Genomic DNA, 22,470 nt, shown 5'->3' on the forward strand with positions numbered 1-22,470 from the left:
TGTAATAATATTAATAGATATAATAAAATAATAAATGTAATCATAACAATTACAAGAGAGAAACAATAATAAATTATGTATATACTCGAGTTTAAGCCAACCCAAATATAAGCCGACCAAGACCCTCACTCGAGTATAAGCCGAGGGGGGCTTTTTCAGGCCTCAAAAAGGACTGAAAAACTCGGCTGATACTTGAGTACATACAATAATTCTGAATTTTGAGTTTTACTGTCGGACTCACCAGCTTGGCATGCTGGGCGCTCATGGGGTCGGCGTACTGCAGGAGGGCTTGGAACTGGTTGTTCTTGGTGAAAGTGATGATTTTCAGCACGGTGCCAAACTTGGAGAAAATCTGCACATAATTTTTGGGGAAGGCAAGAGAGAATAGTAAAATTATACACAGGGAGGGAGGGACAGCAAACACAGAAACAATATTGATAATAATATTATAATGTACCGGTATTACAATATAATAATAATAATAATAATACACTATTATAATTGTATATTATATATTAATGTAATATTACTAATAACATTGCAGGATAGTGGTATTTATATCCCGTCCTTCTCACCCTGAAGGGGACTCAGGGCGGCTTCCAAGATTATATATACATAAAATATATTATATTATTAGCATAGCACAATATAAGCATTATATATTGTACTCAATATATAATGCTTATATTGTGCTATGCTAATAATATAATATATTTTATGTATATATAATCTTGGAAGCCGCCCTGAGTCCCCTTCAGGGTGAGAAGGACGGGATATAAATACTGTAATGCCATATAAAATAATAATATGCTATTATAATTGTACATTACAGTAGAGTCTCACTTATCCAACGTTCTGGATTATCCAACACATTTTTGTAGTCAATGTTTTCAATATATCGTGATATTTGCGTGCTAAATTCGTAAATACAGTAATTACTACATAGCATCACCGAGCATTGAACTACTTTTTCTGTCCAATTTGTTGTATAACAAGATTTTTTTTTTTTCGTGTCAGGAGCAACCGGAGTTGCTTCTGGAGTGAGAGAATTGGCCGTCTGCAAGGATGTTGCCCAGGGGACGCCCGGATGTTTCGATGTTTTTACCATCCTTGTGGGAGGCTTCTCTCATGTCCCCGCATGGAGCTGGAGCTGATAGAGGGAGCTCATCCACACTCTCCCCAGGTGGGATTCGAACCTGGCAGCTTTCAGGTCAGCAACCCAACCTTCAAGTCACTTAGTCCACTACGCCATCTGGGGGCTCCATATGTTTTGGTGCTTAATTTGTAAAATCATAACCTAATTTGATGTTTAATAGGCTTTTTCTTAATCTCTCTTTATTATCCAACATATTCGCTTATCCAACGTTCTGCTGACCCGTTTACGTTGGATAAGCGAGACTCTACTGTATATATTACCTGTAATATTACTAATAATATTGCAATATAGTGGTATGGTACAATATAGTAACATATAATGTTTATATTCTGCTATGCTAATAATATAATATATTGTACTAGCAATCCAATAAAAAATAATAAAAAACACTATACAATAAAATACTATAATAACAGAAAATAACTAAAAATAATACAAGAAAATAATAAAATATAATAAATAAAAATATAACTTACAATAAAATTAATAAAAAATTACAAATAATGTCAAATAAAAATTACACAACAATTTTTAACCAATACCACCACCACTTTGCCACAGCAACCTGTGGCCGGGCACAGCTAGTAAGATTATAAATGGGTTATATAGCTGTGTGGAAGGTCTTTGAGTCTACACTGCCATATAATCCAGTGCAAATTAGATAATCTGTGGAAGAGGCCTAAGTGAGGTCTAACTGTGCCTGTCCCCTGGGCTGAGTAGGTTGCTAGGAGACCAAGTGGGCGGAACTTAGCCTTCAAACTGGCAGCAATTGGATAAAAACAATTATTCCTCTCTCTCTAATTAGGACTTTATTTTTCTTTTCTTTTTGTTGTATCAACCTAGAGCCGTGAATGATGGGTTGTGTTGTCAAATTTCGAGGTTGGGGGGCCTGTAGTTTTGTTGTTTTGTCCGCTGCCCTGATGCCATCAATCTTTTATATATATAGATGTACACATAATATTGATAATAACATTATAATGTAATACAATATAATAATCATACACTATCATATGTAACACAGTATAATAATAATAATAATAATACACTATTATAATTGTATATTTATATTAACATGCAATATTACTAATAATATTGCAATATAGTGGTATGGTACAATATAGTAACATATAATGCTTATAATGTGCTATGCTAATAATATACTATATTGCAGGGGTCCTCAAACTTTTAAAGCAGCGGGCCGGTCCACAATCCTTCAGACTGTTGAGGGGCCGAATTATAATTTGAAAAAAAATATGAACAAATTTCTATGCACACTGCACATGTCTTATTTGTAGTACAAAAAACAACAACAATGGAAGAACAATACAATATTTGAATATAAGAACAATTTTAACCAACATAAATCTATCAGGATTTCAATGGACAGTGTGGACCAGCTTCTGGCCAATGAGATAGTCAAGTTAATTAGGATTGTTGTTGTTGTTGTTGTTGTTGTTGTGTGCCTTCAAGTCATGTCAGACTTTGGGCGAGCCTGAGTCTAAAATTATTCATTTATTTATTTATTATTACTACATTTATTTACTATTTATTTATTTATTTGCGACATTTATATACCGCCCTTCTCACCCCGAAGGGGACTCAGGGCGGTTTACAAGTATATATACATACAATATATTATATTATACAACTATATCGCAATATTATTAGTAATATTGCGTGTAATATAAATATACAATTATAATAGTGAATTATAATTATTATTACATTGTATTACATCATAATATTATTATTATACTACATTTATATCCCACCCTTCTCACCTCAAAGGGGACTCAGAGCAGCTGTATGTACAAACAATATATTATATTATTAGCATAGCGCAATATTAGCATTATATATTGCTATATATTGAACAATACCACTGTACTGTAATATTATATATAATATATAACAAATAATTTAATATTATATGGTATTATTATTAGTGTTATATTGTATAACATATTTTTATCAATATTATCTATATATATAAAAGAGTGATGGCATCACGGCAGCGGACAAAACAACAAAAGTAAACACCCCACAACCTCAAAAATTGACATCACAGCCCCTCATCCATGCCTCTAGGTTGATACAACAAAAAGAAAAGAAAAATAAAGTCCTAATTAGAGGGAGAGGAATAATGGTTTTTATCCAATTGCTGCCAGTTAGAAGGCTAAGCTCCTCCAACTTGGTCTTCTAGCAACCCACTCAGCCCAGGGGATCCTTTACCTTAACTACCACCAATTCCTCAATACTTTATTTCCCATACCACCATACTTCGCCACAGCAACGCGTGGCCGGGCACAGCTAGTATGTATATATAATATATTATTAAAACTGATATAAAATATTATATTATAAAATGGAGGGCGGGGGCCAGGTAAATGACCTTGGAGGGCCGCATCCGGCCCCCGGGCCTTAGTTTGGGGACCCCTGCTATATTGTATGTACATATAACTTGTAAGCCACCCTGAGTCCCCTTTGTGGTGAAAAGGGGCGGGATATAAATGTCATAAATAAATAGATAAAAAAAATAAACGAAGGAAGAGGCATCAAAGGGGAACCCAGGGCCCTCTCCTCACCTGATGCAGGACATCCAAGGTGACCGGGTAGAAGAGGTTTTCCACAATGATTCTCAGGACGGGGCTCTGTCCGGCCATGGCCATGCCGGCGTCCACGGCCGCAGCGGAAGCGGACAGCGCCAGGTTCCCAGACTGGACCGAATTCACCGCTTGGAGGGCGGCCTGAGCCCGCTGTGGACACAGAACACGGCGGCGCGTGAGCAAGCCAGAAGAAAACAAAAATTGTTGAGAGATACGGCTGCAAGATCTGTCAAAACTCAATCCAGGCCGTTCCAACTCACCGCCTGGTTGGGAGAGTTGTCCGTCTTGAGCTCCTTGTGGTTGGAGAACTGGATGTAGATGGCTTGGCTCCGGAGGACGGGCGTGATGGTGGTGTAGTAGTTCACCATGGTGTTGGCCGCCTCCTCCGTGTTCATCTCTATAAAAGCCTGGAGAGGCAGAGGGCCAAGGTGGGTGAGTGATGCACAAGCGACAAGCTAACATTTCAGGCACCAAAATGTGTGTTGACCAGTGGCATACTTGAGTAGAGGTTATTTATTATTTTACTGTTAAAATAACTGGGAGGGATAGCTAACACTCCAGAAGACAGGAGCAGAATTCAAAACGATCTTGACAGACTAGAGAGATGGGCCGAAACTAACAAAATGAAGTTCAACAGGGACAAATGCAAGATACTTCACTTCGGCAGAAAAAATGGAAATCAAAGATACAGAATGGGGGACGCCTGGCTTGACAGCAGTGTGTGCGAAAAAGACCTTGGAGTTGTCGTGGACAACAAGTTAAACATGAGCCAACAATGTGATGCGGCTGCTAAAAAAGCCAATGGGATTCTGTCCTGCATCAATAGGGGAATAGCGTCTAGATCCAGGGAAGTTATGCTCCCCCTTATTCTATTCTGCCTTGGTCAGACCACACCTGGAATCACACTGGGTCAAATTCTGGGCACCACAGTTGAAGGGAGATGTTGACAAGCTGGAAAGCGTCCAGAGGAGGGCGACTAAAATGATTAAGGGTCTGGAGAACAAGCTCTATGAGGAGCGGCTTAAAGAACTGGGCATGTTTATCCTGCAGAAGAGAAGGCTGAGAGGAGACATGATGAGAGCCATGTACAAATATGTGAAGGGAAGTCATAGGGAGGAGGGAGCAAGCTTGTTTTCTGCTGCCCTGCAGACTAGGACACGGAACAATGGCTTCAAACTTCGTGAAAGGAGATTCCACCTGCACATCAGGAAGAACTTCCTCACTGTGAGAAGGGCTGTTCACCAGTGGAACTCTCTCCCCCGGGCCGTGGTGGAGGCTCCTTCCTTGGAGGCTTTGAAGCAGAGGCTGGATGGCCATCTGTCGGGGGTGCTTTGAATGAGATTTCCTGCTTCTTAGCAGGGGGTTGGACTAGATGGCCCATGTGGTCTCTTCCAACTCTACTATTCTATGATTCTATGATTCTATGTTATTATTATTATTTTATTACATTTATTATTTTATTCTATTGATGATTATTATTACATTAACATGATTTTACTTTTTCTTAGTCTGTTTTTATTTCACTCTATTTATTATTATTATTATTATTATTATTACGTTTAATATTTTACTCCAGGGGTCCCCAAACTAAGGCCCGGGGGCCGGATGTGGCCCTCCAAGGTCATTTACCTGGCCCCCGCCCTCAGTTTTATAATATAATCTTTTTATATCATTTTTAATAATATAATATATTGTATTTACATATAATACTGATAATAATATTATGTTATACAATATAATACAAATAATAGTACCATATAATAATATTCATTATATGTTATATATTACATATAATATTACAGTATAGTAGTATAGTTCAATATAGTAATATATCATGCTAATATTGTGCAATGCTAATAATATAATATATTCTATGTACATACAGCTGCTCTGAGTCCCCTTCGGGGTGAGAAGGGCAGGATATAAATGTAATAAATAAATGTAGTAGATGAATAAATAAATAATTTTAGAATTAGGCTCGCCCGAAGTCTGAAATGACTTGAATGCACACAACAACAACAACAATCCTAATTAACTTGACTATCTCATTGGCCAGAAGGAGGCCCACACTTCCCATTGAAATCCTGATAGGTTTATGTTGGTTACAGTTGTTTTCATTTTTAAATATAGTATTGTTCTTTCATTGTTGTTGTTGTTTTGCACTATAAATAAGACATGTGCAGTGTGCATAGGAATTTGTTTGGGTTTTTTTCCAAATGATAATTTGGCCCCTCCACAGTCTGAAAGATTGTGTAGAAAGATTGTGCCCTCTGCTTTAAAAGTTTGGGGACCCCTGTTTTACTCTATCATAATCATTATTATGACATTTATTATTTTACTCTATTTATTATCATTATTACATTTATTATTTCACTCTAGTATTATTACATTTATTATTTTACTCTATTATTATTACACTTGTTATGTTATTTTACTTTATTACATTTATTATTTCTCTCTATTATTATATTTATTATTTTACTCTATCATTATTATGACATTTATTATTTTACTCTATTTATTCTCATTATTACATTTATTATTTCACTCTAGTATTATTACATTTATTATTTTACTCTATATAATATTGTATGTAAATTTAATTTGTTAGCTGCTCTGAGTCCCCTTTGGAGTGAATGTAGCAAATAAATGTAGCAAATAAATAAATAATAAATATTCACTCTATTACTACATTTATTATTTCACTCTATTTATTATCATTATTACATTTATTATTTCACTCTATTATCATTATTACATTATTTTACTTTATCATTATTATTACATTTATTATTTCTCTATCATTACATTTATTATTTCACTCTATTATTATTATATTTATTATTTTACTCTATCATTATTATGACATTTATTATTTTACTCTATTTATTATCAGTATTACATTTATTATTTCACTCTATTATCATTATTACATTATTTTACTTTATGATTATTACATTTATTATTTCTCTATCATTATTACATTTATTATTTCACTCTATCATTATTATGACATTTATTATTTCTCTATCATTATTACATTTATTATTTCACTCTATTATTATTACATTTATTCCTTTATCATTATTATGACATTTATTCTTTTACGCTATTATTATTATTATTTCTCTATTATTACTGTTATCATTACATTTCCATCATTCTATTGTAGTATTATTTTTATTACATTTATTATTTTACTCTCATTATTATTGGAAGGCTATGTAAGTACAGCTACATTGAAGGTTAGAATAATAGTTTAATCTTAAATTATGTAAATATTCAAAAACATTTAACCTACTGAGACCTCAATTAATGTAATTTTATTGATATACTTTTGTATTTTGACATTTACCAGTAGCTGCTACACTTCCCACCCTCGGCTTATACTCGAGTCTATATGTTTTCCCAGTTTTTGGTGGTAAAATTAGGAGCCTCGGCTTATATTCGGGTCGGCTTACACTCGAGTATATCTATATATATAAAAGGGTATGGTACCACGGCACCGGACAAAACAAGTAAACTAAACGCCCCACAACCTTGAAAATTGACAGCACAACCTCTCATCCGCACCTCTACGTTCATACAACAAAAAGAAAAGAAAAATAAAGACCTAATTAGAGGGAGAGGAATAATTGTGTTTTATCCAATTGCTGCCAGTTAGAAGGCTAAGCTCCGCCCACTTGGTTTCCTAGCAACCCACTCACCCAGGGGACAGGCAGAGTTAGGCCTCTTCCACACTGCCTATAAAATACAGATTATCAGATTTTAACTGGATTAGATGGCAGTGTAGACTCAAGGTCCTTCACAGCTATATAACTCATTTATAATCTTATATTATCTGCTTTAACTGGATTATCTGGACTCCACACCTTTATCCTTTACCTGGTTCTTCCCTTTCAGCATCAGGAGATTGGTGACTTTGCCGAAGGGGAGCCCTAAAGAGATGACTTCGGCCTCCGTGACGTCGCCGGGAAGCTTGCGGATGTGGATCACGCGTGACGGCACGCCGGCGCTCCGGGTGTCGCCCTTGAACTTCTTGCTGTCATTCCCATTGGCTGCAAAAGAGCGCAGAAAAAGTGACCCTTCCCGATGGGAGTCCCGCCAGGCAGGGCTTCAGAGCCTAAATATTTATCTAAATATTTCTCATTTAATATTATTATTGAATATTCCTGTCCTGACAAATATTGGGAGTGCTCTTGACAACATACAACTGAATGGTTTCTGGGTCACTTTGAGTTTTGAAGCATTCTCTCCTGACATTTCGCAGGTATAATCAAGGTTGTGAGGTCTTATTTGCAACATTTATATCCTGCCCTTCTCACCCCGAAGGGGACTCAGGGCATCTTAAAAGTTATATGTACACACATTATTATATTATTAGCATAGTACAATATAAGCATTATATATTACTATATTGCACTATACCATTATGTTGCAATATTACATGTAATAAACATACAATTATAATAGTGTATTATTATGATTATATTGTATTACATTATATTATTATCAATATTATATGTACTGTATATACAATATGTTACATTATTAGCATAATGCAATATTAGTATATATATATATTATCTATATATATAAAAGGGTAATGAAATTTCGGCCTAGGGCAAAACAACAAAACTACACATCCCAGAAACACTAAACTTGGCAGCACAACCCCTCATTCATGCCTCTACGTTCATACAAGAAAAAGAAAAGAAAAATTAAGTCCTAATTAGAGGGAGAGGAATAACAGCTTTTATCCAATTGCTGCCAGTTAGAAGGCTAAGCTCCGCCCACTTGGCCTCCTAGCAACCGACTCAGCCCAGGGGACAGGCACAGTTAGGCCTCTTCCACACTGACTATAAAATACAGATTATCAGATTTTAACTGGATTATATGGCAGTGTAGACTCAAGGCCCTTCCACACAGCTATATAACCCATTCATAATGGACTTAATGTAAGGTAACTACCACCAATTCCTCAATACTTTATTTCCCATACCACCATACTTCGCCACAGCAACGCGTGGCCGGGCACAGCTAGTATATTATATAATACTAGCTGTGCCCAGCCATGCGTTGCTGTGGCAAAGTGGTGGTAGTATTGGTTAAAAATTGTTGTGGAATTTTTATTTGACATTATTTTATTTTTTAATTAATTTTATTGTAACTTTTTATTTATTATATTTTATTATTTTCTTGTATTAGTTTTAGTTTTTTTGTTATTATAGTATTTTATTGTATTAATTTTTTAGTGTTTATTTTTTATTGTATTATTTGTATTTATTTTATTTTTAATTCTTGTATTATTATTTGTTTTTATTATTAGTATGTATTATATTTTATTATTTGATTATATTATTTTTATTTGTTTTTTAAATTGTATTATTTTATTTTGGTTTTTTAATGTATTTTTTTGTATGTATTTTATTATTTTGGTTTGTCTTTGTATTGGGTTGCTCTGAGTTCTGTGTTCTGCCTGGTCATGTTCGAAATGTATTCTCTCCTGATGTTTTGCCTGCATGTGTGGCAGGCATCCTCAGAGGTTGTGAAATGTGTTGTAACAAAAGCAAGTGGGGTTTATATATCTGTGAATGCCCAGGGTGGAAGAAAGAACTGTTGTCTGCTTTAGGCAAGTGTGAATGTTGGAATTGGCACTGAATAGCTTTGTAGACATGGATGGCCATTTGGCAGCAGATAGGGTCGTGAGGGAATGGGATGTTTAATCGGCTTTTCCTGAATCCCTTATCCAACATATTCAGTTATCCAACGTTCTGCCGGGGTGTTTATGTTGGATAAGTGGGACTCTACTGTATATTTATAATCTTATATTATCTGTTTAGAACTGGATTATATGAGGCCCCTTCTACACAGCTGTCTAAAATGCACACTGAAGTGAATTTTATGGCAGTGTGGAGTCAAGATAATTCAGTTCAAAGCAGATAATATAAGATTATAAATGGGTTATATAGCTGTGTGGAAGGGCCTTGAGTCTACACTGCCTTATAATCCAGTTAAAATCTGATAATCTGTGGAAGAGGCCTAAGTGAGGCCTAACTGTGCCTGTCCCTTGGGCTGAGTAGGTTGCTAGGAGACCAAGTGGGCGGAGCTTAGCCTTCAAACTGGCAGCAATTGGATAAAAACTATTATTCCTCTCCTTGTAATTAGGACTTTATTTTTCTTTTCTTTTTGTTGTATCAACAAATGAATGATGGGTTGTGTTGTCAAATTTCGAGGTTGGGGGGCCTGTAGTTTTGTTGTTTTGTCCGCTGCCCTGATGCCATCACTCTTTTATATATATAGATAATTATAATACTGTATTATTATTATATTGCATTACATTATAATATTATCAATATTATATGTATATACAATATATTACATTATTAGCATAACACAATATTAGTATTATATACAACTATATTGCAATATTATTCGTTATATTACATGTAATATATAATTATAGTAGTGTATTATTATATAGCATTATATTATAATATTATCAGTATTATATACACAATATTAGAATTATATATACTGTAACTATATTGCACTATACCACTATATTGCAATATTATTAGTAATATATAAATCCCTCTTGCCTAGCTTCCAACAGACCTGTCAACCTCTGACGATGCCTGGCATAGATGTAGGCAAAATGTCAGGAGAGAATGCTTCTGGAACTTGGCCATACAACCCGGAAAACTCACAGCAACCCAGCGATTCCAGCCATGAAAGCCTTCGACAACACACTGGATAGTTTATATTGAAACAAGTCCAGGGAAAAGCAGAATAATGTCAAGTAAATAAATCAACAGATGAAGGCAGCAGAGAAGGTTGAAGCAGTTGGTCCAAACGTAGTGGCCACGAAAAGTGCAAAGCTAAGGAACCACGGCTCTGTGGGCAACCGGAAAAAGTTACCTGCAGAAGGAGAGTTGCTGCTCATGATAAAGGGTCCGTTAGTGACACAAGTAGAGAAAAGTTCGTCAGATCCCCGCTGGAAGAGAAACGAGAAAAAAAATAGGGAGGGAAAGGTAAGTCGATAGGACTGGGCTACGTTCTACTCAGAAACAGAACCAAAGCAGTGGGGAAACTGAGGCAAACGGGGAAAGGAAGAGGGGTCCCAAACCCACGTGGCCCATTCAGAGGCAGATCAACTCCGTCCACAAGTGACAAGAAAGCCCGATTCTCCCAAGAGGAGACTTGTGAAACTCGATGCAACAACAACAACAACAACAATAATAATAATAATAATAATAATAATCATTGATGTTGCCATCCCAGGTGGCAGTCGCATTGACGAAAAACAACAGGAAAAACTCAGCCGCTCTCAGGACCTCAAGATTGAACTTCAAAGACTCTGGCAGAAACCAGTGCAGGTGGTCCCGGTGGTGATGGGCACATTGGGTGCCGTGCCAAAAGATCTCAGCCGGCATTTGGAAACAATAGACATTGACAAAATCACAATCTGCCAACTGCAAAAGGCCACCCGACTGGGATCTGCAGCATCATCCGAAAATACATCACACAGTCCTAGACACTTGGGAAGTGTTCGACTTGGGATTTTGTGATATGAAATCCAGCATATCTATCTTGTTTGCTGTGTCATCATAAAATAATAATAATAACAACAACAACAACTTTATTTTTGCATCCCGCCCCATCTCCCCAAAGGGGACTTGGGGCGGCTCACATGGGGACCAAGCCCAACAACATTCAATAAAATACGGCACAATATAAAATACAACAATATAAAATACATAACAATCATGGCTTGGTTAAGACCACTCTCGGAGTGGCATCCCATTGAAACTCAGAGCTGCCATGCAAACAATAATAGTAATAATAATAATAATAATAATAATAATAATAATACATCACACAGTCCTAGACGCTTCCAGCATATCTATCTTGTTTGCTGTGACATAATAAAATAATAATAATAATAATAATAATAATAATATTGACAAAATTACGATCTGCCAACTGCAAAAGGCCACCCTACTGGAATCTGCACGCATCATCCAAAAATACATCACACAGTCCTAGACACTTGGGAAGTGTACGACTTGTGATTCTTTGATACAAAATCCAGCATATCTATCTTGTTTGATGTCATAATAAAATAATAATAATAATAATATTGACAAAATTATGATTTGCCAACTGCAAAAGGCCACCCTACTGGGATCTGCACGCCTCATCCAAAAATACATCACACAGTCCTAGACACTTGGGAAGTGTTCGACTTGAGATTTTGTGATACAAAATCCAGCATATCTATCTTGTTTGCTGTGTCATAATAAAATAATAACTTTATTTTTGTATCCCACCTCCATCTCCCCAAGCGGACTCAGAATGAACAACATTTAATAAAATACGGCACAGTATAAAATACAACAATATAAAATACATAACAATCATGGCTTGGTTAAAACCATGCCATGAGCACTCTTGGAGTGGCATCCCATTGAAACTCAGAGATGCCATGCAAACAATAATAATAATAATAATAACTTTATTTTTGCATCCCGCCTTCATCTCCCCTCGGGGACTTGGGGCGGCTCACATGGGGCAAGGCCCAACAACACAATTAAAATGTTAATTACTGTATATACTCGAGTATAAGCCTAGTTTTTCAGCCCTTTTTTTAAGACTGAAAAAGCCCCCCTCGGCTTATACTCGGGTGAGGGTCCTGGTTGGCTTATATTTGGGTCAGCTTATACTCGAGAATATATGGTACATTTATTATTTTTTCTCTATTATGATTGGTATTATTACATTTATCATTTTTCTCTATTATTGTTGCTACTATTACATTTATTTTACTCTATTTATTATTATTATTATTATTATTTCACTCTGATATTATTATTACATGTAATAATAAATAGAGTAAAATAGTTATTGTTTTACTCTATTTATTATTACATGTATTATTTTCCTGTATTTATTATTATTATATATTATTACAATAGAGTCTCACTTATCCAACACTTGCTTATCCAACCTTCTGGATTATCCAACGCATTTTTGTAGTCAATGATTTCAATATATCGTGATGTTTTGGTGCTAAATTTGTAAATACATCAATTACAACATAACATTACCGCGTATTGAACGGGGCCGGGCTGTGGCGCAGCTGTTGAGCAGCTGCCTTAAATCACTCTGACCATGAGGTCATGAGTTCGAGGCCAGCCCGTGGCGGGGTGAGCACCCGTCAATAAAAATAATAATAATAATAATAAAAAAAAAATAGCCCCTGCTCGTTGCTGACCTAGCAACCCGAAAGATAGTTGCATCTATCAAGTAGGAGATAAGGTACCACTAATAAAAGTGGGGAGGCAAGATTAACTAATTTACGACCTGGTATGAGGAAGTGCCGTCAGTGTGAATGATGAAGCAGCTGCTCCCCCCCTGTGGCCAGAATCGAACATCCCCTCAGAAGAAAGTTAACTTGCCTCTGCGTGTGTGTCTCTCAGTCTCTGTTTGATGTGTTTATGGGCATTGAATGTTTGCCCTATGTGTGTTATAATGTGATCCGCCCTGAGTCCCCTTCGGGGTGAGAAGGGCGGAATATAAATACTGTAAATAAATAAATAAATATATATATATATACACACACACACACACACACACATACAGTAGAGTCTCACTTATCCAACGTTCTGGATTATCCAACGCATTTTTGTAGTCAATGTTTTCAATAATTGTGATATTTTGGTGCTAAATTCGTAAATACAGTAATTACTACATAGCATTAATGTCTAATGAACTACTTTTTCTGAAAAATTTCTTGTATAACATGATGTTTTGGTGCTTAATTTGTAAAATCGTAACCTAATTTGATGTTTAATAGGCTTTTTCTTAATCTCTCCTTATTATCCAACATATTCGCTTATCCAACGTTCTGCCGGCCCGTTTATGTTGGATAAATGAGACTCTACTGTATATATATATATATATATATATCTTCTATATATATAAAAGAGTGATGGCATCACGGCGACCCACAAAACAACAAAACTACAGGCCGCCCAACCTCGAAATTTGACAACACAAGCCATCATCCACGCCTCTAGGTTGATACAACAAAAAGAAAAGAAAAATAAAGTCCTAATTAGAGAGAGAGGAATAATTGCTTTTATCCAATTGCTGCCAGTCAGAAGGCTAAGCTCCTCCAACTTGGTCTCCTAGCAACCCAATAAAAAATAATAAAAAACACTAAAAATTAATACAATAAAATACTATAATAACAGAAAATAACTAAAAATAATACAAGAAAATAATAAAATATAATAAATAAAAATATAACTTACAATAAAATTAATAAAAAATTGCAAATAACGTCAAATAAAAATTACACAACAATTTTTAACCAATACCACCACCACTTTGCCACAGCAACGCGTGGCCGGGCACAGCTAGTATATATATATATAGTTTGCTGTGTTATACTGTGTCTTTGTGTCAATAATAATAACAATAATGATTGGAAAAGACCCCTTGGGCCATTTCGTCCAACCCCCTTTTGCCTTTGTGCACCAAAAGCACTGCGAAAGCACCCCTAAGTAATTATTAATTAAATAATAATTAAAATACTATTATAAACAAGCAGAGCTTTGGAAAGCACGCCATGGGGGCCGGATAAATGGCTTCGATGGGCCGCATGTGGCCCCCGGGCCTTAGTTTGGGGACCCCTGGGTTAAGGGAATCCAAAACACCTGGCTTTCCTGTCTCAACCCGTGCCTCAGTTTCCACCGAGAAAGAAGAAATCTTTAGAGAAGTTGACGACAAAGAACATGGAGAAGACGTGAAAATGTCCCTCCCAGTTTGAAAGCAGTGTGTCTCCTTGTGGTCTGCTTGCGGGCCTTGTTTGAGGAGGGCGATTTGCTCCGCTCGGCTGGGTTCGGCCCGCGTTTTGTCGGCGGGCCAAGCTCTTTGCCATGGGAACGGCCAGGACGGCTCCGGGCCCCACGCCAGGAATGCCAGCAGAGACATTCCAAGGCGGGAAGGAGAAGCAGCCTCGCTCAGGAGGGCCTGCCCAAGCAGGCCGGAGCTCGGTCTGCACACCACATGTGCCGACACGGACTGGAAACACGCAGAGTATGCAACTAGTCGTAAAGGTAAAGGTAAACCCTAACATTAAGTCCAGGGGTTGGTGCTCAACTCCATTTCTAAGCCAAAGAGCCGGCGTTGTCCTTAGACACCTCCAAGGTCATGACTGCATGGAGCGCCCTTACCTTCCCGTGATCTACTCACATTCGCATGTTTCCAAACTGCTAGGTTGGCAGAAGCTGGGGCTAACACCGGGAGCTCACTCCACTCCCTGGATTCGAACCTGCGACCTTTCGGTCTGCAAGTTCAGCAGCTCAGTGCTTTATCACACTGTGCCACTGGGGGCTCCCATATACAGTAGAGTCTCACTTATCCAACATAAACGGGCCGGCAGAACGTTGGATAAGCGAATATGTTGGATAATAAGGAGGGGTTAAGGAAAAGCCTATTACACATCAAATTAGGTTATGATTTTACAAATTCAGCACCAAAACATCATGTTTAACAACAAATTTGACAGAAAAAGTAGTTCAATAGGCAGTAATGCTATGTAGTAATTACTATATTTATGAATTTAGCACCAAAATATCATGAAGTATTGAAAACATTGACTACAAAAATGCGTTGGATAATCCAGAATGTTGGATAAGCGAGTGTTGGATAAGTGAGACTCTACTGTAGTAATAATAATACTAATTGATAAAAATAATAATAATACCGTATATAAAACTGCTCACGAGGAAAAGAAGAGGAAGAACAGCCACCAATGGACGGTGAAGCAACAGCTCCCCCTGTGGCCGGAATCGTGAAGCTGGAAAGATGTTTAAAAAAATGCCTCTGTGTCTGTCTAAAACTGAATGTTGTTTGTCTGTTGGCATTGAATGTTTGCCATATATGTGTTCATTGTAATCCGCCCTGAGTCCCCTTCGGGGTGAGAAGGGCGGAATACAAATACTGTAAATAAATATACTTGAGTATAAGCCGACCCAAATATAAGCCAAGGCACCTATTTTTTACCACAAAAAAACCTGGGAAAACATTGACTCCAGTATCAGCCGAGAGTGGTAAATTTCAGAAATAAAAATACATACCAATAAAATTACATTAATTGAGGCATCAGTAGGTTAAAAGATTTTGAATACAGTAGAGTCTCACTTATCCAAGCCTCGCTTATCCAAGTTTCTGGATTATCCAAGCCATTTTTATAGTCAATGTTTTCAATATATCGTGATATGTTGGTGCTAAATTCGTAAATACAGTAATTACAACATAACATTACTGCATATTGAACTGCTTTTTCTGTCAAATTTGTTATAAAACATGATGTTTTGGTGCTTAATTTGTAAAATCATAACCTAATTTGATGTTTAATAGGCTTTTACTTAATCCCTCCTTATTATCCAAGATATTCGCTGATCCAAGCTTCTGCCAGCCCGCTTAGCTTGGATAAGTGAGACTCTACTGTAATTACATAAAGTTCAATTTTAAGATTATTTTTTTTTCGTGTCGGGAGCAACCGGAGTTGCTTCTGGAGTGAGAGAATTGGCCGTCTGCAAGGACGTTGCCCAGGGGACATTGCCCGGATGTTTTACCATCCTTGTGGGAGGCTTCTCTCATGTCCCCACATGGAGCTGGAGCTTATAGAGGGAGCTCATCCACGCTCTCCCTGGGTGGGATTCGAACCTGGCAGCTTTCAGGTCAGCAACCCAACCTTCAAGTCACAAGGCTTTTATCCCCTAGGCCACCGGAGGCTCCTAAATTTAAGATAAGACTGTCCAACTCTGATCAAATCATTATTCTCATCTTCTTCAATGTAAATGTGCTTATGTATCCTTTAAATAATAATAGAGTAAAATAATATATGTAATAATAAAAATAAACACAGGAAAATAATACATGTAATAATAAATAGAGTGAAATAATTAATGTATTAATAAAAATAATAAAAATAAAGTCAAATAAATGTAATACAGTAGAGTCTCACTTATCCAGGACTCGCTTATCCAATGTTCTGGATTATCCAACGCATTTTTGTAGTCAATGTTTTCATTGAACTACTTTTTCTGCCAAATTTGTTGTCTAACATGATGTTTTGGTGCTTCATTTGTAAAATCATAACCTAATTTGATGTTTAATAGACTTCTCCTTAATCTCTCCTTATTATCCAACATATTCGCTTATCCAACATTCTGCCGGCCCGTTTATGTTGGATAAGTGAGACTCTACTGTAGTAGCAACAATAATAGAGAAAAATAATAAATAATAATAACAATGATAGAGAAAAATAATAAATGTACCATATATTCTCGAGTATACGCTGATCCAAATATAAGCCAACCAGGACCCTAACCCGAGTATAAGCCAAGGGGGACTTTTTCAGTCTTTAAAAAAGGGCTGAAAAACTAGGCTTATACTCAAGTATATACAGTAACTTTATTTTTATACCCCGCCTCTATCTCCCCAGGAATCTCCGGTGGCGCAGTGTGTTAAAGCACCGAGCTGCTGAACTTGCAGACCGAAAGGTCCCAGGTTCAAACCCGGGAAGTGGAGTGAGTGCCCGCTGTTAGCCCCAGCTTCTGCCAGCCTAGCAGTTCGAAAACATGCCAATGTGAGTAGATCAATAGGTACTGCTCCGGCGGGAAGGTAACGGCGCTCCATGCAGTCATGCCAGCCTCATGACCTGGAGATGTCTATGGACAATGCCGGCTCTTCGGCTTAGAAATGGAGATGAGCACCAACCCCAGAGTCGGACACGACTGGACTTAACATCAGGGGAAACCTTTACCTTTACTTTACCTCTATCTCCCCAAAGGGGACTCAGGGTGCTTACATGGGGCCAAGACCCGAATAAAAACAATCTATATATATAAAAGAGTAATGAAATTTCGGCCTAGGACAAAACAACAAAACTACACATCCCAGAAACACTAAACTTGGCAGCACAACCCCTCATCCATGCCTCTATGTTCATACAACAAAAAGAAAAGAAAAATAAAGTCCTGATTAGAAGGAGAGGAATAATTGTTTTTATCCAATTGTTGCCAGTTAGAAGGCAGAGTTAGGCCTCAGGCCTCTTCCACACTGCCTATAAAATACATATTATCTGATTTTTACTGGATTATATGGCAGTGTAGACTCAAGGCCCTTCCACACAGCTATATCACCCATTTATAATGGACTTAATGTAAGGTAAAACCTTTACCCTTTACCTTAACTACCACCAATTCCTCAATACTTTATTTCCCATACCACCAGACTTCGCCACTGCAACGCGTGGCCGGGCACAGCTAGTCTATATATATAAAAGGACAACGGTGTCGCTCCACCAGGCAAAACAACAAAACCAAAGGCCCCCCAACCTAGAAAATTGACAATACAACCCCTCATCCACGTCTCTACGTTCTTACGCTCAACAAAGGATCCCCCCCCCCAAACAGGGAAACACCCACTCTTTGAAGGTCCAAACCCATTTGGTACTCATCACTCTTTCATCTCAAAACACAAAATAAAGAGCAACACTCTGAAAACAAAGAAATTCCATCCAGGAAACAATCAGGGCCACCTAACACCTCCCAACAAAGGATTCCCCCCCCCCCACCTCTAAGACATGGAACCACCTAAAAAAAGCCACAACAAAGCGTGGCCAGGCACAGCTAGTAACAATATAAAACACAACAATAGACAAGAGACAATTAAAAATTTAAACATTAACCAGTAAAGCAAATGACAAGAACTTAATAAAAACATGGATTAAAACGGAGAGGTTGTAAAAATAGACTGGATGAAGTGAACCGTATAAATATTGTAAACACAAATGATAAAGTGCTGCAAATTCTTGGAAGTGCAAATTGGGATATCAAGTTGACAAAAGTAAAAAGTGCAAACCGGTACAAGAATGGTCACGGATACAGGATTGTTATGGGGATGAGCAATTTTTATCCAAAGGCCTGAGTGAAGAGTGATGTTTTATGCTGGCTTATATCGTTTAAACTGTGTTTTTTATACTGTTTTATATTGGCTTAATTATGTTGTATTTTAATGTATGTTGATGCTGGGCTTGTCCCCATGTGAGCCGCCCCGAGTCCCCTTTGGGGAGACGGGAGTGGGTTATAAAAATAAAGTTATTATTACCTTTATTTATATCCCGCTTTTCTCTCTCACGAAACCCAAAGCGTTTTAGAACATATTAAAATTATGTAAACAGTCCAAATACATCGATAAAAAGTATAAAACACCATAAAATAAACAGTTTAAAACAACCATAACATACATTCACATTCTTGTGGCATCATGTCAGATCACATTGCACGTTGTTCCAGTCCATAAACATATATGACAGTGTATTTATTTATTAGCGACATTTATATCCCGCCCTTCTCACCCCAATGGGGACTCAGGGCGGCTTACAAGTTATATATACATACAATCTATCTATCTATATAAATGAGTGATGGCATCACGGCGACCAACAAAACAACAAAACTAGAGGCCCCCCAACCTCGAAATTTGACAATACAACCCATCATCCACAGCTCTAGGTTGATACAACAAAAAGAAAAATAAAGTCCTAATTAGAGAGAGAGGAATAATTGCTTTTATCCAATTGCTGCCAGTTGGAAGGCTAATGAGACAAGAAACAAGAAAAAATAATCAATTTTTTCTTCAAAGTAACTGTGTATGAGATGGAAGTCACTGAATGTGTGTGTGTGTGTGTGTGTGTGTGTGTGTATTGTTGGACTCTATTTTTGTTTACTTTGGGGTTTTTTTTGGTTTTTTTGTGTTTTTGTTTCTTTGCCTTCTGGGTTTTTTTGGTATCTTCTTTTTTCATATATATACAGTAGAGTCTCACTTATCCAACATTCGCTTATCCAACGTTCTGGATTATCCAACTCATTTTTGTAGTCAATGTTTTCAATACATTATGATATTTTGGTGCTAAATTCGTAAATACAGTAATTACTACATAGCATTACTACATATTGAACTACTTTTTCTGTCAAATTTGTTGTATAACATGATGTTTTGGTGCTTCATTTGTAAAATCATAACCTAATTTGATGTTTAATAGGCTTTTCCTTAATCCCTTCTTATTATCCAACATATTCGCTTATCCAACATTCTGCCGGCCCGTTTATGTTGGATAAGTGAGACTCAACTGTATATATAAATGTATCAGTTTTGTGCTTATTCTTATTTTATTCTTCTCTCTCCCCTCTTTATTTACCTATCTCTTTTTCGGACTCTATTTACTTCTTTCACCCTTCTTTACTATAAATATAATTGTTCTCAGACTTTCACTGTCTAGACTATCTGTAAGTTCAATAAAAATAATAATAAAAAAGAAGAAGGCTAAGCTCCACCAACTTGATCTCCTAGCAACCCAATAAAAAATAATAAAAAACACTAAAAATAATTAAATACACTAAAAAATTAATACAATAAAATACTACAATAACAGAAAATAACTAAAAATAATACAAGAAAATAATAAAATATAATAAATAAAAAGATAACTTACAATAAAATTAATTAAAAAATACAAATAACGTCAAATAAAAATTACACATTTCCAGGAAAGCTTAAAAATGGGGATAATAATTTTTAAAAAATTGAATTAGGAGTGACTTGAGAAACTGCAAGTCGCTTCTGGTGTGAGAGAATTGTCTGTATGAAAGGACGTTGAACAGGGGATGTTTTGATGTTTTTACCATCTCTCATGTCCTTGCATGGAGCTGGAGCTGATAGAGGGAGCTCACCCACACTGTCCCCAGGTTGGATTCGAACCAGCAACCTTCAGGTCAGCAACCCAACCTTCAAGTCAGCAGTACTTGCCGGCACAAGGGTTTAACCCTTGTGCCACCAGAGGTGGGGAATAAATAATAATAAACTTTATTTTAAAATTGTTTTATTTGATATGTTAATTGGGTTTTTTTATATTGGGATAAGACGTTGTAATTGATTATGTATTGCTGTTTGATGTATCTGTATGAATTTTACATGTTGTACGCCGCTTTAAATTCCACCCACGGGATAAAAGTGGGATAGAAATGAAATAATAATAATAATAATAATAACCCACCACCATCTCCCAGAGAGACTCGGGGTGGCTCACAAAAGCACTCAAAAGGTGCAACAGGCAAGATACAAAAAGTGCAAAAACAATAACAGAAAAGAAGCAGTCAAAATAAATAATAATAATAATACCCCACCACCATCTCCCAGAGAGACTCGGGGCAGCTCACAAAAGCACTCCAAAGGTGCAAAAGGCAAGGTACAAAAAGTGTAAAAAATATAATATAAAATAAGCAGCCAACATAAATAATAATAATAATAAAACTTTACTTGTATTTCAATATAATATATAAATTATTATACTATACTAATATTATAATAATATATAATTTAACAATATAGTAATATATAATACTCATATTACACTATATTAATATTATACTATATTGTATATAATATATTGTATATACATAAATTGATAATAAAATACAATGTCATAATAATAATACACTATTATAATTGTATATTTATATTACATGTAATATTACTAATAATATTGCAATATAGTGGTATAGTGCAATATAATAATATATAATGCTTATATTGTGCTATACTAATAATATAATATAATATACTGTATGAATATATAACTTGTAAGCCGCCCTGAGTCTCCTTCAAGGTGAGAAGGGCAGGATATAAATATCGCTAATAATAGTAAATATTGATAATAATATTATTTATTTATTTATTTGCTACATTTATATGCCTCCCTTCTCATCCCGAAGAGGACTCAGAGTGGCTTACAAATTAAATTTACATACAATATTATATTAGCATAGTACAATACTGGTAATAAATTACTATACTGTACTGTATCAATATATTGTAATATTATTAGTAAGTATTAAGATGTAATACAATGTAATAATAATAATACACTATAATTGTATATTTATATTACATGCAATATACTAATAATATTGCAATATAGTCATATAGTACAATATAATAATACATAATGCTTATATTGTGCTATACTAATAATATAATATATTGTATGTATAAATAATTCTAAGCCGCCCTGAGTCTCCGGAGTGAGAAGGGCGGGATATAAATGTCGCTAATAATAATAAATATTGATAATAATATTATGATGTAATACAATGTAATAATAATAATACACTATAATTGTATATTTATATTACATGCAATATTACTAATAATATTGCAATATAGTCATATAGTACAATATAATAATATATAATGCTTGTATTGTGCTATACTAATAATATAATATATTGTATGTATAAATAATTCTAAGCCGCCCTGAGTCTCCGGGGTGAGAAGGGAGGGATATAAATGTCGCTAATAATAATAAATATTGATAATAATATTATGATGTAATACAATGTAATAATAATAATACACTATAATTGTATATTTATATTACATGCAATATTACTAATAATATTGCAATATAGTCATATAGTACAATATAATAATATATAATGCTTATATTGTGCTATACTAATAATATAATATATTGTATGTATATATAATTGTAAGCCGCCCTGAGTCTCCAGGGTGAGAAGGGTGGGATATAAATGTTGCTAATAAATAATAATAATAAATAAATAA

The 22,470-nt window shown here is 35.8% G+C and overlaps 1 protein-coding gene across 2 annotated transcripts in view; it reads right to left on the bottom strand.

Moving 5' to 3' along the window:
- ptbp1 (polypyrimidine tract binding protein 1) overlaps positions 1-22,470 on the bottom strand; it is a 64,234-nt gene that overhangs the window by 33,397 nt on the left and 8,367 nt on the right. The window contains exons 3-7 of one of the 2 annotated variants that reach the window (XM_062959206.1): positions 10,684-10,759; positions 7,648-7,820; positions 4,023-4,169; positions 3,742-3,912; positions 242-352 (exon numbers count right to left, since the gene is read on the bottom strand). In XM_062959206.1, coding sequence (XP_062815276.1) covers positions 242-352; positions 3,742-3,912; positions 4,023-4,169; positions 7,648-7,820; positions 10,684-10,759 — 678 coding nt within the window. The remainder of the gene's footprint in view (positions 1-241; positions 353-3,741; positions 3,913-4,022; positions 4,170-7,647; positions 7,821-10,683; positions 10,760-22,470) is intronic. The other variant, XM_062959207.1, reaches the window with a different exon arrangement.

The sequence above is a fragment of the Anolis carolinensis genome, unplaced genomic scaffold, assembly GCF_035594765.1.
Source record: "Anolis carolinensis isolate JA03-04 unplaced genomic scaffold, rAnoCar3.1.pri scaffold_7, whole genome shotgun sequence".
NCBI lineage: Eukaryota > Metazoa > Chordata > Lepidosauria > Squamata > Dactyloidae > Anolis > Anolis carolinensis.